Source organism: Ursus americanus, chromosome 11 (genome assembly GCF_024610735.1).
Source record: "Ursus americanus isolate L20-20 chromosome 11, mUrsAme1.1.p, whole genome shotgun sequence".
NCBI lineage: Eukaryota > Metazoa > Chordata > Mammalia > Carnivora > Ursidae > Ursus > Ursus americanus.
The window spans coordinates 43018914-43038343 of record NC_142137.1 but is presented as its reverse complement, the minus strand read 5'-3'; the positions used below and the strand labels follow the sequence as shown (position 1 = coordinate 43038343).

The following is a 19430-nucleotide window of genomic DNA, read 5'->3' as shown; positions in this document are numbered from 1 at the left end:
TTGAAGGATGAGTAGAAGTTAGTCACTCAGAAAAAGGGTAGAAGGGAATTTCAGACAAAAATAAAAAAATAAAAACTGTGAAATAGGAAAGTACAAGAGAGTAGGGGATACGTATGGGCATTTTATTAGCTGGACCCTAGGTTTCCTCCTGAGCTACAAGTCCAGACTGGTCTCAGGGCTTTCACTATACCCTTAAGACAGCAGGATTTTAAACAGGGGACTGAGGCAATCAAATTGGAGTTTCAGAAAGATCTTCCTCTATCAGGCATGTGAGTAAAGTATTAGATTGGGAAAACTGGAGGTGGAATGAAAGTTCTATGGCTTTATCTTTAATCTAGGTAAGAAATGATGTGGGCTGAGCACCGCCTGTTCAGTGTCTTGAATCATTTTAGTTGCTTTGCTCTAACACATCTCACATTTTCTATGTCTGGGCTTATGTATCATCAGTGCATCTGGATATGAACAATCACTCAGCTGAGAAACATTTGTTTCTTTTCAATTAATGTCATGTAGTCACTTTATTATATTTTGTAGAGTTTCTATGTCACTGTTAGTAGTCAGGTGATTGCATGATTCTATTTGGTGTTAGAATCATAAACTTTTAAATCTGCAGGAGACCTTCTAATTCATCTGGTCTGTTTTATTATACCATGTTTCCCCAAATCCTGGGTGTCTTTGGGGGAAACTGCAGATGAGATCATAGGGCTATAGTGAATGGAGACAGAGCTCCTAGCCCTGTGACTCCCTGTAACCAGTACCCGTCCTGCCAGCAGCACCATCGCCATCGGCACCATTGCTATTTCCTGCTCACCACTGGCCTGTCACCCACCTGAACCATTTGTCTTGTTTTTGCGCGCTGATTGAGATTTTGTTTGAACAACAGTTTCTGCTGCTAAGGTACTCACCCAACTTTACCAGTGAAGAATGGAGGACCAGGGAAGTTAAGGGTCCTGCCTGTGTTTACACTTGTCTAATGGGCTGGCAGAGCTCTCATGGCGAAGCAGTTAACCCATATTGAGGGAGAGCTGGAACCTCTTCTGGAATCTGAAAGTATCCCCAACCCCCATGTTATATTCCAGTCCTGCCCACTGTCCTCATTCCAAATATTAATGGCAGTGCAGCTTAGACTTCCTATTAAAGAAGAAAACGGCTTCTTTCTGAGATTCACTTTTCCCTATGTGAATATGTAAAGATGTGTGTATTGTAGGTGTGTTTCTGTTTGTAACAAGATTGATAAATAGATTCAGATTTACATAATTTGTGGGGGCTAAGAAGAGGTTATTTTAGGGTTTCCTTGTACAGGCTAAACTACTGAGCAAGAAAGTCAACCTCTGAATTCAGACTAAGGCATGTCGCAGAATTCTTTTTTGTTGTTTTTAAGCATCAGGAATGTTAAGTCGCAGGAATCATCTAGAGATGCCTAACTGATTATCAGTAATTTCTCGAAGGAATCATAAAAGAGTGGCCCTCAAAATTTTATGGGTCAAGGATCACTAGGGGAGGTTATTAAAGTGTAGATTTCCACACATTTCCCCCCAGATATTCTGACAGAGTGAACCCGGAATAAGGGGTCAATAATCTGCTTTCGATAAAGACCCCAGGTGACTCTGAAGCAGAGGTGCCCTGAACACCACACCTGAGAGACTGATGTAGCCGTAACTAGATTTTAGGAGAGGTTAGCTTAATGGTGATTCTGAACCTTTTAACCTGTCATATCTGTTTTAAGTCAAAAGACTGCACTATGTGAGTCAGGCACATGGAATCAAAGCCGTTCCTGCTAAGTCCCACGGGATCAGCCTGGCTCGGGCTCCCCCACAGCACAGCTCACACCTCCCCTGGCCTAGACATCTTTCACCAAGCACGGGGTTCACGTGTTTGGCACAACGAAAAATGGTTTCCTGTTTCAAACATTTATTCCACCCATCATCCTTCAAATATCTGCCAGGGAGTGACATACAATAAACTGCTCTAATGTTTCCTGTGTAAAGTTTCAGAAGAGTTTGTGATCAAGAGCAGAATCATGATTGGATATTAACATAACCAAATTGTATCTCTCTACTTGTTTTGAAAGTAAAAACAAAATTAAGCATTTTGACTTTTATACAAAACCATCACACCTTCATTTCAAACTATTTGATATAAGAAGAACAATGCCCTACTTATTTCTTTTCCTGTGATGATGAGTAAAAATAAGCTTAAAGCAGCAAACAGCCTTGGGGACCTTCGATGGCCTATAAAGCTTTTTGCTTGTGGGCTATTTCCAGCGCTATTTCATCATAAAGGACTTACTTCCAGAACACCAAGGCTGATGATCACTTCATACCCAGCCCCAGATGAAAACTGGAGAAAAGGCATTTACTCAAAGACCGGACCAGCTCTTGATAAATTTGGACTAAAAGAGAGAGATCCCAATAGATAGTTACTTTCTAAATTAAAATACACTAAAAATTAAATATATATGAACAGATTCTTTCTACCCTTTCTCTTTCCTGCTCTCTTTCTTTCCTTCTTTTTTCTTTCATATCTCCTTCCTCCCTCCCTCCCTCCTTCTGTGTGTATAGCCTTTCTAAAATTTCAATGGAATAATGTCTAACTTCAAATTAGGCCCAGCTAATTTATCATAAGGCACTGTCTTGAATAACTCTGCGAAGTGGGAATTACTATCTCCACCTTTACAGGAGAAACGATGGCACAGAAAACACTAATCAACTACGTTAAGATCCCACAGCTACTGTGTATGAAAACTAAAGTCAGTACAATTCCCTATTCTTGTGTTAGTGCTGCGAACAAGCATAATTCCCAACCCCTATTTTAAACCATTCTCCAAACAAGCTCCAAGAAAACCTGGTTCGTGGGCAGTGATCCATTCAAGCTGGCTCACTCATAGACAAATTGTATCTCTTCAACGCTTAATTCAGGATTCTTGTCTCACTCTCACTCACTTGTACAAATCCAAGGCTATGGTATCATAAACTCTGCCCAATTGCCTTCAATGAAAAAAACCACCTTGAAATTACCCAACCTTTCCCCTAAAACCAGTGAATATCCTCCCCAGACTTTTACTAAGACACTACTAGCACTCCGTCAAGGTGGGTGGTGTTCCTCTCACTGCAGTACCTTCATAAACTTGGTTTTGCTTGGGTTTTTTCTAAGATTTTTTTTTTAAGATTTTTTATTTATTTATTTGACAGAGAGAGAGACAGCCAGCGAGAGAGGGAACACAAGCAGGGGGAGTGGGAGAAGAAGAAGCAGGCTCCCAGGGAAGAGCCCGACGTGGGCCTCGATCCCAGAATTCCGGTATCACGCCCTGAGCCGAAGGCAGACGCTTAACGACTGAGCCACCCAGGCGCCCCCTAAGATTTTTTTCTAAGAATATATTTGGGAAGTCGGCAGCTGACATCTAATACTTATGAGGAATTAGAACACTGTATTTTATTATAGATGCAATTAATAACACTTTCTCCTTTCATTCTTTTCAAACCAAAATATCACTAGAGCAGAAAAAGAAAATTGATATCAAGCTTCACTAACTACTTGAAGAACTTCTGACATTTCTTTAAAATAAAAAACCAAAAATTAAAGTATTTACACTTGCGTGGTTCTTAAACCAACAATCTTTACAAAAGTTGTCTACAAATAAAGGAGTCTGAGTGATTCCCCCAGTCCACATGAAATATAAGCAGTGGAATTTAATAAAATAAAATTAATTAAATAAGGATACGTGCTCCTAAATTAAAAACACATATGCTTGTGTGTATATTACAAGTATCTTCAATGTATGAAAATATTTTTATTCTGAAATTTTACTCCATCAGGAGACCAACAAGAATAAGGAATTTAAACATTGAAAACAGCAAACAAAAAATGAGAAAAAATCAAACCCTAGTTATCTCAGAATGATGATGTAGCCAGGAAGTAGTTCTTCTTCTTAATAAAGGAAACGTCATACAGTAAATATTTCAGGTGTGAACACAACCTACAGGAGGTCCCATTTCTTTGGAGATAGCTGTAAATATATTCATCTGAGTAAAACAATCATCTGTGTCTAGTCATGCATGCTCTCTGCTCCTGTGGCTGTCACTGCTGTCGATCTGAAGTTGAAAGGTAATGGCCTCATGATTCAGGGAAACTGCTGAAGTGTGTACTCAGGCTTCAGTTGGAGAGATAGGTTCATTTATCATCATAATAAGCTATTACCATCGAGAGGTCACAACTCATTGAAGAGACAGTCAGTCTAATTGGTTCAATTCCGTTAGCTTTTGACGTGCCTCAAGGAGATAAGCACTCTTTTGCAGGTAATTTTCAATCACCCAACAAACTACTTGTTTAATAATTCATCACATTTCAGATTGGGGTCTTATCACATGGCTCCTTCTTCCATGTGGCAAATGTCAGATTTCAACTACTTGGAATCTCAGACCCAGGTAACAGAGGAAGAGCTTCTGAAAAAGTAAAGTAAGACAGCACCTGCTTGACTCAACTACTACTAAAGTGATGAGTAAACCTCAGGAATAAAAATGTGAACTTTATGCTTCTCCGGTAGACACTGCTGACAATAACAGGATTCCCTGAAACTATCTGGAAAGTTAAGAGTGTTATTCCAACCGTTGTGATTAATTAAGCATGCCAACCAATTTTTAGCTCATAGGATTGGGGCACTTAATACTTATTTAAATGATCACATTAAAGCAGTGATTTTTACAACAAAGTCTAGAATAGAGAAGCAATAGTTTATAATAGATTAAATTAAAAATAAAGGCTGATCTAGTTAAAATATCTTATTTTACATCTTTGATAATATTCTGTTCACAGAAGGCGTAAACCGTTTCTAGAAGGAAACTCTCCTCAATTCAAATGCTAGTTATGACTCTAAATAGCTAAGTAACCTTATAATTATAAATATATATTCTTGTTCTCCACTGTTTTTTACGCAAATGGTGGTCATATATATACTATTCTGCTTCCAGGTTTAATTACTTAATCATATATTTTGGATCATTCCATATTAGCATACAAAGAATTTCTTTCCTTATTTAAAGTTTTATAGCGTTTGGTTACATGTAGTACCCAAACTCATTTAATTCGTCTGTCAGTGACAGACATTTTTATGGGCATCACAGACATTTATGAATGAATGACTTTGCGTTTCTCATGTTTATATATACCTGCAGCATAAATTTTCAGAAGAGAAATATGTAAACACATGTGCATTTGTAACTTTAGTGAAGATTTCTAAATCGGTTTTCTTGGATTGCATCGATGTATATCCTCACTACCGATATATAATGATCTTTGCCTTTTTTTTTTTTTTTTAAAGATTTTATTTATTTATTTGACAGAGATAGAGACAGCCAGAGAGAGAGGGAACACAAGCAGGGGGAGTGGGAGAGGAAGAAGCAGGCTCATAGCAGAGGAGCCTGATGTGGGGCTCGATCCCGGAACGCCGGGATCACGCCCTGAGCCGAAGGCAGGCGCTTAACCGCTGTGCCACCCAGGTGCCCCATGATCTTTGCCTTTTTTTTTAAAGATTTATTTATTTATTTTAGAGAGAGAGAGAGAGAGAGAACATGAGTGGGAGGGGCAGAGGGAGAGGGGAGAGAGAATCTCAAGCAGAACCAAGCTGAGGGCAGAGCCTGAACTGGGGGTCAATCCCAGGACCCTGAGATCATGACCTGAGCTGAAACCAGGAGTTGGACGCTTAACTGACCGAGCCACTCAGGGACCCCAGGATCTTTGTCTTTTTAAAGTCTCAGTAATTCTGTGCTATTTTTTTTTTCTTTTTCCTAAGATAGATGACACATGATTTCCCAGTGTAGTTATCATATTGAGTCAGATCGAACATTGTTTTATATTTTTCCCTGTTTCATTGAGAAATATTTGGCATACCTCACTGTATAAGTTTAAGGCATACAACATGTATTTCCTTTTCTATAAACTGTTCATATCTGTTGCCCATTTTTCTGTTGGGCTATTTCTCATCAACTTTGACAACCTCTTTAGAAATTAGATTAGCTTTCTGTCTGCTGCAAATTATAATAAGGAAATGTGGAATTTTAAAAAAGAATGAATATCTTATCATTTGTATTGGTTTGCTAGGGCTGCCAAAGGAGCACACAGCAAACGGAGGGTCTTAAACAACAGAAATTCATTATCTCACAGTTATGGAGGGTAGAAGCCCTCAGTCAAGGTTGGTTCCTTCTGAGGCTGTGGAAGAAGGGTGTGTTTTAGGTTTCCCTCTCTGGTTTGTTGCTGGCTGTCTTCATGCTCCCATAGGCATTCTCTCTGTATGGGGGTTTGTCTTTAAGTTTTCCTTTTTTATAAGGACACCAGTCTTATTGAATTGGGATCTATCTTAATGACCACCTTACTGACATTACAGCTACAGGGTGTTGATTGTGTTTATTACACTTATAAAATTTACTTCTCTAATTAGTTACTGATGGGCAGAAATTGCCTTTACATACCAGGCCTTCAGTGAAGCAGGAATAGTGGGAGACTTATCAAATTATTTGCTTGGAAAGACATGAAGCGATGATTGTTAGATTTATTTGGGTACCTTTGAGATAAAGTACAAAACATTCTGCAGGTCTCTCAAAAAGCCAGCTAACTGATCTAATTTCTTCACATCTGCAAAGCTGCTGCTTAAGTCATGTAATCTACTTATTTGCTAAAATTAACTCTCTGTGATTGTTCATTTTTATCTTTAATGATATCTTGTCCCTTACCACCACCAGATGCTCTGTCAGACAGCAGTAAACAGGGGACAAAGTGTTCTTCAACAAACGTCTTTAACTGATACAGACTACCTCTGATATAAATTCCTATGGTGCACCATTACAGAAAGTCATGAAGAAATTAGCATTTATAGAAAAGCTTCTGAGTGTTAAGGGTGTTTTAGAGAGCTTTGCATAATTCTGAGGCTGGAACTATCATTTTGCAGATAATGAAAGACTCAATTAAATTATGGGATGTGTCCAAAATCATAAGACTAATAAGGTTGATATCTAGAATTTGAATCAGATCTGTGAAAGGCATAAGGACCAAAACACTAAAAATAACTGACCGTGACTTCTTCTTACTTAATTAATCCCTTTCAATCGATTCTCATGAAAAGGAAGAAAGAAAATAATGTAGGAGTTTGCTAGTCAATGATCAAGGTATCCGCAGGATCGGTCTCTTCCAAGGGCTGTGAAGGAAGATCCTGTTCCAGCTTTATGTCCTTGGTTTATAGATGGCCATCCTCTCTCTGTGTCTTTATGGCATCTTCCTCTTACACCTGTCTCCCATCCTTCCCTATAAACTTGCTCTTTCCACTATCAACAACAAGAATAAACAAAAAACCCAGTATATAAAGAACACTCTGGCTAGGAAAGGTTCCAAGTGGCCTAACACTGCCCTACAAAGAATATTGGGAGTTTGTCCCACAAGAGCGTGGGCTAGTGTATCAGAACCAGCAATTCGTCAGTTCCCTGTGCTTTTCCACTGAGGTGCATATAGAACACGGCATTGAGTGTTATTAACAAAGATGGGGGGGAGATGTAGTTTTACATTAAGATTTGATTGAAACTCTTTCAAATTGGTGTTGATTTTGCTTTCTTTGGTTTTGAGATGAGGAATGGGGGTTGAAGAAGGAAGTACTTTCACATTCTTATAATGACATGGTCTTTCTTTTCATAATTTCAAAGAAAATTGTATACAAAGAGTACTTGAAATTCTATGTTAAGTCTGTGTGTCTTGTTATTATTCAATAACCACTGTGTTAGGCCCTGGGGCCAAAGAGATGACTAGACTGAGGTCCTGTGTTAGGTGGCAATCGGTGGAGAAAGCATTATTTTATGCTGTTTTGAATACTCTTAATTTCGTTTTGCAGGGATAAATTTCCATCCAGCCTTATATTTCTTTAACCAGAAGAACTTTCTACACTTCTCCTACTGTAGATTTGCTGGTGAAAACAAACACCATTTCTCCGAAAAACTCTTTGTTTGCCTTCCTTTTTTAAGAATATTTTGGCCTGCTAAATAATTCTGGACTGATTTTTTTGTATGTTGTTTCTTTTCCTTTTGATACTTTAAAATATCTGTGTACTATATTCAAGGTCACATCATGGCCGACAAGAATCTTCTATCTTTCTTATCGTTGTCCTTCTGTATATGTTGTTCCTGTTTTCCTCTGGCTGCTTTTAAGATTTTCTCTTTGTCTGGGGCACCTGGGTGGCAGAGCGGTTAAGCGTCTGCCTTCAGCTCAGGGTGTGATCCCGGCGATCTGGGATCGAGCCCCACATCAGGCTCTTCCGCTATGAGCCTGCTTCTTCCTCTCCCACTCCCCCTGCTTGTGTTCCCTTTCTCGCTGGCTGTCTCTATCTCTGTCAAATAAATAAAATCTTTAAAAAAAAAAAAAAGATTTTCTCTTTGTCTCCCTCTTTCTTTTCTTTTTTCTTTCTTTCTTTCTTTCTTTCTTTCTTTCTTTCTTTCTTTCTTTCTTTCTTTCTTTAATTTGATATGCCTTGGCATGATTTTCTCATCATATTTCGATCTGTTTTCATTGACTGATTTTCCTCCTGGTTATGGTTCATCTGCCCCGGCTTGTTCACATGCCTGGTAATTTTTTATTTGTTGCCAGACATGCTGAATTTTACATCGTCGGGTGTTGGATTTTGTTGTAATTAAGTAGTAATGGACTTTTTTTCTGGCATGCAGTTAATTTACTTGGAACAAGTTGTTTTCTTTTAAGGTTTGCTTTCAAGATTTGTTTAGAGCAGCCTGTAATCTCAGGCTAATTTAACCCTCCTACTAAGACAATACTGAGTACTTTAGCTAATGGGGAAGATGGTCCATTTTAGATGGTGGGAAAATGAACTATTACCAGCTCTGTGTTGGCTCCAGGAATTGTTTCTCTTGCTACTTATTGGTATTTCTTTCACCAGCCTTAGGTGGTGCTCTCCCATCCAACTCAAGACTGAGCCAGGCTGGACATCCTGCCTTATATCTTTACAGATCTCTCCCTCTGTGCCTCTCCGTGTATCTGCCTGTCTCTCTGTCTCCTTCCCTCTCTCTCCGCCTATCCCTTTTCTCCATTATCCTGTCCCACAGTTTCTAGCTTCTTTGACCTCCAATCTCTATCTTTCAGACACTGATGTTTGGGTTTTCCCTCCATGCACTTGGAACTGTACCCAGGCAATAATCTGGGACAGTCATAAGCTTTATTTCATTTGTTTCTCTTTTCTCGGAGATCACAGACCCTATATTTTTTGTTGTCTAGTGCCTAAAAATTGTTGTTTCGCACTTTTTCTCATGTTTTCTTTTTTTAAGGCAGGTGGGTAAATTGAGATTCTGTTATTCAATTATTATCAGAAGCAAAAATTGCAATGTATTACTTTGGATAAGCTTTTTTAGAATGATTTCTGAAATTACAGCCTTTGCTTCAACCAGAATTTATTTTTATGTATAATGTAAGGTAGGGATGCAGAGATTTTTTTTCTTCTGTCTTTAGATAACTGATGTATGAGTAGGATTTGTTACATGCCCTACCCTACCGTTATTATCTGCAAAGTCTGTTTTGTCAAAAATCAAGTATCCATGAGATAGTTCTGGGTTGTTTTCTCAGGTCCGTTTTATTTTTTTAAGATTTATTTATTTATTTGAGAGAGGGAGAGAGAATGGGTGCAAGCAGGGGGAGGGGCAGAGGGAGAGAGAATCCTCAAGCAGACTCACTGCTAAGTACGGAGCCCAACACATGATCCTGAGATCATGATCTGAACTGAAATTGGCTGCTTAACTGACTGAGTCACCCAGGAGCCCATTTTATCTATTTTGTATTTATATCTTTTTTCACACCAATAGCCTTGTGTCTTAATTATTATCTTTTTAAAATAAATCCTAATTCTTTATATCAGATAAATTTTGATTAAAAATCCATCTCCAGATTTTGTTTAAGATTTCCTTGCATTATTCTTGGTCCTTCGCTTTTTCATATAAATTTAATCATTGGTACTTTTTTTAATTTTTTTTTTAAGATTTTACTTATTCATTTGAGAGCAAGAGGGCAAGCACAAGCAGAGGGAGGGGAAGGCAGAGGGAGAAGCAGGCTCCCCGCTGAGCAGGAAGCCTGATGCGGGACTAGATCCTAAGATCTTGGGATCATGTCCTGAGCCAAAGGTAGACACTTAACTGACTGAGCCACCCAGGCGCCCATGGTACTTTTAATGTGCATTGCTATTATAAAGGATTGTTTTTAAAAATATTTTTTAACTGATTCTTGCTGATATAAAGAAATGTGATTGACTTACACAAATTAATTTTATACACAGTTCTCCTTTTGATTCACTTGTTTATATATTATCTTTTGAGTTCACAAAACAGATAATCCTATCGTCTACAAATGGTGGTTTTATTTCTTCCCTTTCAATCTCCGTATCTTTTATTTCCTCTTACTACACCGTCTAGATCTTGTAGTACAATGTTAAATAACAGTGATCATAGTGAAGACTGTTGCATGTTTGTAATCTTTAAGAAGTCTTTCCATGTTTTATATTAAATATTTGCTACGCCTTTTTGTGTAGATACTCTTTGTCACTTAAAGAAGTGCCTTTTTAATCTTTGCAATTTTTTTTAAAACATCATGAATCATATTTAATTATGCCTGTTTCTTTTTCTGCATCTACTGAGATCATTTTATTTTTCTCTTTTAGTCAGTCAATATGGCCAATTACTTAAACTGATTTTTTTGATATTAAACCAACCTGAACTCTTATGACAAAAGCACTTAGGCCAATTTTGTTTTGCCATTATTATACATTACAAATTCAGATTGTTTATGCTTTGTTTAGGATCTATTTGCATGAGTGACTTTGGACAAGGATTTCCTTTTCATACCTTTCTTGATATCAAGCACATCAAGTCACATAAAATTACTCAAGGAATAATCCCCATGATTCTTTTTTCTAGAAAAGTGTATAAGACTGAGTCTTTTTTTAGGTTTGAACAGTCATTGAACTTACCTGTAAACAAAACAGACCTGGTGGTATTTTACTGGAAAGCTTATCCTGACTACTGATTCAATTGTTCTAATGTCCATATGACTTTCAGGTTTTTTCCCCTTGAGTCAGGGTTATTAATTTTTATTTTTCTAGAAATTTACTTATTTTTATAACTAACTAAATTTATTGTATGTAAAGGTTTCATGATTATTCTTATTTTTTTTTTTATTTTCGGAAGTAATTTTAGTTATGTCCATATTTACACTTCTAATATCATTTATGTGTATCTTTACACACTTTTTGTTTTTCTATTAATCTTGCTAGAGCTTTGTAATTCTTTTAAAAACAAGTTTTTGGGTTTGTGCCCTCTCTATTGATACCTGTTTTCTATTTCATTAATTTACATTTATATAAACTCGTATCTTTATTGTTTCCTTTCTTATACTTCCCTTTGGATAAGCTGCTCAAGCATTTCTATTCCAAAGCCAAATGCCTTTCAAGTACTAATAAACATAACTGAATGAAAAAACAACTGGTAGAAAAGGGCTAGACACATCTGGACTACAATCTTGACTGTTTTACTAGTTGCGATATCTTGGTTTATCAGCTGATAGCTTTGGTCATGTATCTTAAGATAAATGAAAACATAAATTCACAAGCTGAATATTTTAGGTGACATGTTTTGTGCAGAATCTGTATAACCATTTCCTCCCTGACCTGACCAGTAAACTCCTACCAATGTAGGCCTAGATTACTTTTGTTGGCAACCATATTCCAAAGTTACCTGAGATTGATATTACTGTTACGTGAACTCCTTAATTTTCCCCACCAGACTGCTGTCAAACTGAATGCTCCCCTATTTGGTGCATATTCAGTTGCTCAATTGTAAAAACTGATCTTTGCCCCCATTGCACTTTGTTATAAGGTGCTGGAAACAGAATGATCCATATGAACATTAAAATGTTCTTTTATGTAATAATTTGTAATGTTAGAATTAGTACTTTATACATTTAATTAGGAAAAATATCAAGATACTGTTACGATAAGGTTATGTAAGTTTGAGAGAGATATATATATTTGACCTTGAGTCCTTGTAGATGGGATAGTTTTGCATAGTAGACTTTACCATAGCTATGGGCAACAAGTGAGTTTTTGGCCTTTTTTTTTTTTTTTTAATAAACGTATTTCTTCATGTACCACTAACAATTCATTTGGTTAGTTCTAGGCAGCAAATCTTCTTGATACTACTCCATTACCAAATCACTCTTAACGAGATTTGATTTATGAAATAAAAATTCAATCACAGTTGGCTTGTCCTATTTACCTTTTTTTGGCCACGCCATACACAATACTTTCTTAATTAATCCATTTAATCCAAGACTTGAATTTGAGGAAGTTAAGGATGGGGGAATCAGGCTCGACCTTCACTTTTGAATAGTTAGAAGTCACAAATACACATTCTGCTGTTGAGAGGAGAGGAGATCATGCTTACCGGTTTTTAATTTTTTCATCATGTTTGAAATCATTTCTCAACCCTGACATAAATCCTAAGTCAAGAGTCATTTCTGAACAAACTAATCAAAACTACTTCCATCGTTGTTGTTAAGCATGGAGCATTAATCACAAAGTATTTGTTGAGCTCCTTTTATGCGCTAAGAACAACCCTGTCCTGTGAATCTCAAACACCAATTTCCTTCAAATCCACAGCTTCAATTTGAGAACTGAGAGACAGAACTGAAAGTCAAGCAAGCACAAGAGAAGAACCAGAGATTACTTTCAGAAGCCAGATACTATTTTGTCAGCAGACTCACAATGCGCATCTTAAGCTAGGCTATAGGTACTCTTGGCAACGACATGAAACAATTTAAAAGCTTTCTGGAAACAGAAAAAGACAATGTAATGTTGTAGAAAATAAGCATTGTTCTGTGAAGAACAAATCACATAAGATTAATTTAATAATGCTCAGAGACAGGATCATAAACCTTAATGGTAATGCGGGAACAGGAGATAGGCCAAGCCAGATTCTCAGGGAACTTTACAGATGTGGAGAGAATTGTTTTTGGAAGCTGTACTAACTATTTCAGACCACTAGGGTAACCTTAACCAAATGACTATTTCCATGTTCCAATAGCACTTCGTTCACTAAAGCAGTAAATTATTCCAACTCTGAAATACCCAAACAGCTTCTGAATAGCTGTAGCCCGTAGCAAACCAGCAGGATGCTGTCTTCTAGCTCTTTCCATTCTTGCCTGGTCCCAGGCTTAAACCAATGCCCTACAATGAAGCATCAACACTTGCCAAGCATTTTGAAAATGAAATGCTGCCTAATACAACCCTGTGGGTGCCTGACTTAATCCTCTTTGACTGTCTTGAGGGAGGGGTGAGGGGGAATTAACACTTGATTGTGCCAATTGTGCTAAATAATCACCCACATGTGAGGAAGAGAAAAAAAAAACATTTTCAAGATTGCTATTGAGGAATTAACTCATAACTGAGATTGTGAAGATATTTAGATATATTAAGCAGTATAAAAATGTGCTACATTTTTCCAGGCCTTGTTGACTAGCCCCCCCCACTTATATTCAGTTATGTGTGTGCCTCATGATTCCAAAGAGGGTCCACAGCCAATAAAAACGTTTCTTAGGGTAAGAAATATTCCTTTGCTAAATTGGCGAGTGTGCCTGAGTTTTATCACAATCGGGTGGACCTCTATGTCAGCAAAGTGTATCCCATGTGAGAGCAGTTGCATTATTTGGAGTCAGCTTCCTAAAAAAAGGAAGGATGTCATGTGGCATCTTCATGATAATAGAATATGCATGCACATCTCCCTTCTGTTATAAGTAGCCTTATAACCAAGTGATTTGGAAAATGTTTGAAAATTGGTTATACAAATATTTAGCAAAGCTAATAGTATCCCATAAATATTTTCTGACTTAGGAATTAACACTCAAAAAGCGGAGGAGGGATGATATGCCTACAGCCTCCTGGTCATGGATGTAAATGAAATTCAGTATCGAAGCAGATGCACTGGTTTCTTGATATACTATTTCTGTCAGATTCTGGCAATGGCTCTGATTTGAACAGCAATTACTGGTAAAGAATTTAGCCTCCACTATTTAGAAAAGTGGCTTTATTGAATTTACAAACAAGGCCCTCCAATTTTCCATTTCCTTAGCAAGCTATTAAATCAACCAAGCTAAGCATGTCATCATGACTATAATTTACGTGATATGACACGGCAGTTAAGATGTACTGTGGTAATTCGTGAGGGCCTGCAGTATTATTGTCGTATCAAAAATTTATATGGTTCAGTTATTAAGGCAAATTGTTTCATTCATACTGAGATATCTGACAGTAAACCACCAAGGGCTTCCACATTACATTAAAAAATGTCTTCCATATTCAAACAATTTGCACACCCTGTTACCATTATTTTGTTCACTGAGTGGAAACTGAAGCACAGGCAAGTACAGCTTTTTGATGTGAAAATGATCTGTAAGGGAATATGAAGTGTTTCATTGTGGGTGGTTAGAAGAAGCAGTTCAGCGGGATAAAGGAAGTTATCTTTGGGCACCGACAACTATGAACAGGATGTCCAAATTCTTTGCTCTGGTGCTATTTAATATCCCATTTGCTTGCTTTCCTTATGTCAGTTTGATTTTCAGCCAACAGAAAGAAAAAGCATATGACCAAAGGAAAAATATGGAAAATGCCGTAAAGAATATTCTGTTACAAGCTATTCTTAAATAAATTTCACCATTGTAAAAAAAATAAGACCTTTGAAATGCATCCAATTTTGACCCAAGGCTCTTCTCTGAACTCCTCAGAGCCGGGGCAAAAAAATTTGACAGTTTATGTATTTATCTTTTCCCCCCCACAATTTTAAGTTGTAGACATTCAAGTCTTACGTGTTATTTTATTCTTTTTGGGCATGTAGGAGGTTCCAAAATAGAACAGGATAGAATAATTTCTTGCTGTAAAAGGCCTTGCAAATATTTAATTGGATTTTTATTACAGTTGTAGAATTTTATGCCATATACACTATCTCTTTTAAAGTATTCAATATTCATTGAAAAACATGTTTTATTCATTAACACATTTTTCATAATAGCATTAGAAGTCTGCTAAAAATAAGAAACTGGCCACTAGTTAAATTTCTTTTTTTCTTAATCAGCTAAAACCACCAGTTCCCATTCACTGAATAAGATGTGAACTACTAAATTTTTCTTTCTCGATACTCATATGTCGTGCAAGAGAACCACTAACAACAATTATATTTTGTTTGTTTAATCAATGATTTCTTCAAAAGCAACACTATATTCTTATAGGTGAAAACTCAGAGGCATACACAGCAACAGTTTGCTAAGGGATTTTTCTGTCACCGTTACAGTTTCTGGTGTGATTAGGTACTAAGGCACTAACTTTTGCAAAACAAGCAGATCAGTTAGAATTTCTATGCCAAATTTGGTTTCCAGCAAATTCTTAGGCAAAATAAAATAAAATAAAATAAAATAAAATAATAAAAACCATGGCCCCTATCTAGATAGAATACAAAACAAGCAAACAAAACCAAAAACCACCTGCATTTCCGAGGCTGGTATTTTTGTTTATCTGTGTCTGTTTTTATATATGTATGAGTGGGCTTTAAAACAAACGTGTTTTCAATCTGGCACTTCTTTTAGGGTAGTTTTCTTTCTGAGCTCCAGGAAGTATGTTGTTTGCAGAAGCTTCACGGCAAGCATTAAGTTAGTTATATAATAAATTTCATTTCCAATTAACATTCATACAAGGTAGAAAAATTAGCTGTCTTGAATATCAGTTTTGAAATAAAATAGGAACAGATGAGGAAAACTTCGGTAAGTACCCTACCACAGACAACTCCATAAAAACAGCTATTTCGAGTAAACATAAGACAGTTTCTTCCAATAGTTATCATTTGTTTCACAAAAATAGCTTTGAGGTTTTGCAAAAAAATGTCCTAGAGTCTTCATCAGTGTATTCATTCATTCAAAAAGTTGGCATAAAAATGACTTGGAGACTAACCCCCCACCAAAAAAAACCCAGTTAGCATAGAATACCAACTATGTAAGAGTGTATATTAGGGACAATTAACTTTTGGTATACGTCTGTCCTTTCCCCAGGGGTCCTGGGAGAAACATCCAACTTAAACTGATTGAGTTGCTTCTGGCAGCCTAACGCACCATGAATTTGTTCTGACTTTTCTTTAAAAAACTACTTAAGAAAACCCATTGTCTATATTGATCCGCTAAAGCAAAGTACCTAGAAGCCAGCACTGTGTGGACTTACCTTGTTTCCCAGATACGGCGCTGGTGCCCTCCAGTAGTAACCCTGCGGCAGGGCCCGGTGGGCTTCCTCAACGCTGATGCTGATCTGCTGAGGTGGGTCTAAGTCATCCTGCCCGGGAGCCACTTGAACGCGGCCAGAGAGGTCGGTCAGGTACCAGCCACGCATGTCTTGTATCTTCAAGAAAACACACAATCATCTTACTTACGAAAAACAAAACCAAAAACCACCTCCACTTCTTTCTCTTTCCAATTCTGTATAATGTCCATTTTTCGGAAATGAAAAAAAAAACAACATAAAAGTTTAGAAAAATAGGAGAGCTGTGGAAAACGTGAAACTTATCATATGTACTTGTTATAGATTCTCATTGTGTTCTTGTTGATTCTAGGAGTTTGAAGAGTAATATGTAGTAATCTGATTTTAGTGATCCAATGCTTTTTAAGAAGTTATGACTCCAAATACTTTTCTTAAAAATAGAAATTTGTTCAAAGTTATACAATGATTATAATATTATATAAATTATCAGATGGTTGGGCTCTAAATTGCGTATTTTTCATTCTACTAATAATTTCCTGTTGCTTATGGGAAAAATAATTTCAAAAGCTTTTACTTATATATAGTTGTAAAACACAGGAAGAAAAGAAATAAAATATGCAAGTGCCTGAAAGGTGGCTTTTCATTATTTCCACCCTTTTCATTTAATTAAATTTCAGTTTTGAGGCTTAAGGACATTTGAATCCACCAGCCTGTTGTTATGGCCACAGCTCACAATACTATACCTAGTCCTTCCCATGGGGCTCCAAGTGCTGTAAGAATTCATAGCCTAGATCCTTGGCCCAGAAAAGGAAGGAGCCTTAAAGGAAAAATTAGGAAACACATGATGATTTGCTTTTCCATCTTTAGACTCTGGCTGGGGGAGGGCATACAGCTACAATTCTAATTTAGACTGTCCTACCTAATTGGTACAAAACATAAGATACTGAGGTTTGTGGCTACCAGGGGCCCACTTAGATGTGTGTGAGTGGCTTGGTGCTGTAGCTGATGGGGAGCAGAATAGTGATGGTGATAATATGTGGATGACATATTTTTAAATTTTTTTTTATGTAGAGGTCATTTGATTCTCCTTCTCCCAAAGTTGTGGAATTGCTGGGACTAGACTTTAAGGTATATGTTACTTCCTTCTCTCCTCTCTTCGGACATAATCCTTCAGGGATTCTAAGAGCACAGTGAGATTCAGAGGAAGTTCTTTCCAGAAGGCTTACTGAAGTGCAAGTATCAGTTGGACCTAATTGCTGAAAACCAAGGATAAATGCCACTTCTGCTCTTCTGCTGACCATGAAACTTTGATGTTAATGGAACAGTCTAGAGGGTGGGGTGAAACTCTACAAACAGGTGGAGGAAGTGGGCTTGATGGCTAATTGCTGTTGGTTCTGTGCAATCTGCCCTTAAAGCAATACATTTGATAGTGCATAGATTTAGACATGAGAATACAATCAGAAACTACTCATGATATTTTAGACTTGACTTAAAAGCAAATACAGGCAGAAGAGAACATTTGGTAGTTGTGTTAAGGATTACTTACCTGATTAAAGTTGAAGTGGTGTTTGGAAAGTAGTTTACTGCAAAAGTGATCTTTGTAAAGCACAACTCTGGTCCTATCACTCCCCTGCTAAGATACTCCAGTGGCTCTCCATGTATAAGAATCCAACTTAGCATTCGCAACCCCGTATGGTAGGTAGAGTTTCTCATTCCCCTTGAGGCTTCTCTCTCTCCAGCTTGCGTCCTGCTACTCTGTAGTCTTAAGAGCTGCCATACGAGCTATTTGAAATTCCCTGAGGGTCCCATTTTCCTCTCATACCTCCTCTATCAGGACACAAACCACTGTCTGTGAAGAGTTGAAAAGGCAATAGGGAGCAATTCTTCTTAATTTGTATACCAAAAATATTGGTGAATGGAATACATAATTCTTCATGTCACAATCTGATGCTTTCCTGATTGAATCATATGCCCTTGGGGATATAATCACATTAATCCCTTTACTGCTTCGTATAATAATCATGGACACTGAAAAGACTAATATTTACTATTTCTAAGAGACTCCAGGCTTCACATTGCTACAAATAAAACCTTTAAGTCTTTGATCAAAGATACACAAATAGCATTTGAAAGAAAATTCCATCTCTTCTTCATGATAATGGTAAGTAGAAACTTACTACCAGAAAATCATTTTTTTTGTAAATTTCTTGCCAAAGAACAATAGCAAGGAGGTACATGGAGCAGGGTACAGAATGAAAAGGTATTGCTTACATGGCCATAGGTCCAGTAGGAGCTCTGACATCTGTCTGAAACCCCGGAACAGAAACACTCGTCACAACCCTTATGATTATCCTCTTGCAAATTGAAGAAGCCGGCTTTACAGCGACTGCAGTCCCCACCTTCAACATTCTCCTACAAATAGAAACAGAGATGCCCTTCAAGATAAAGAACCGTCTCTTTCTAGTTCTGTGAAAGGAAAACAGAAACTGGGTATTCTTCATTTTACCCCTCAACCATACTTAAAGTATAATGATATTTTTAAAAATCTGCTCAAAAACTGCTTATTAAGCTACCCCCTTTCTAGCCACACTCATGCGAAAAGAGATTGGATCTACTCTACTGTCTTACAAGCTACAATTTTGATCTTCATGTATGTCAAGAGTGTGGAGTAAATGCCATGAAAAACACAGCAGTGAGTTACACTGACGAAAACGGATGCAGTCTGGTTTACCATTCTCGGTTGTTGAAGTACTTCCTCTTAGAACACAGGATATATGATAAAATTAGAGAATTAAACCAATGGATGTGTAACAGCATGTTGATATTATACAGATGGCAAAATACTTTCCACATTACATATTAAAAATACACACACTTGGGGCAAGCATAAGAACCTGACTGGGAGAGAAACTGGAGTATATGGCCATGGATTTCCTTGGTGTGACTAAGCAGAAAAAGAGGAAAGTTTTTCTTGGTTAATTTTCACAGTGTTTTCTTTAATACATTGGTGTAGCCAGTTAATCATATAGTAATAATATGGGAAAAATAAATCTCGTGCGGTGACTGCTCTCCAGATTGGTATCATTAATCCTAGTCCCAACATACTGAAAAATTA

The 19430-nt window shown here is 37.2% G+C and overlaps 1 protein-coding gene across 4 annotated transcripts in view; it reads right to left on the bottom strand.

Moving 5' to 3' along the window:
- The window catches only part of LAMA2 (laminin subunit alpha 2), a 599838-nt gene that overhangs the window by 301331 nt on the left and 279077 nt on the right, over positions 1-19430 (bottom strand). For all 4 annotated transcript variants that reach the window (XM_087865477.1, XM_087865478.1, XM_045805578.2 and 1 more), the window contains exons 11-12: positions 18587-18727; positions 16283-16456 (exon numbers count right to left, since the gene is read on the bottom strand). In XM_087865477.1, coding sequence (XP_087721603.1) covers positions 16283-16456; positions 18587-18727 — 315 coding nt within the window. The remainder of the gene's footprint in view (positions 1-16282; positions 16457-18586; positions 18728-19430) is intronic.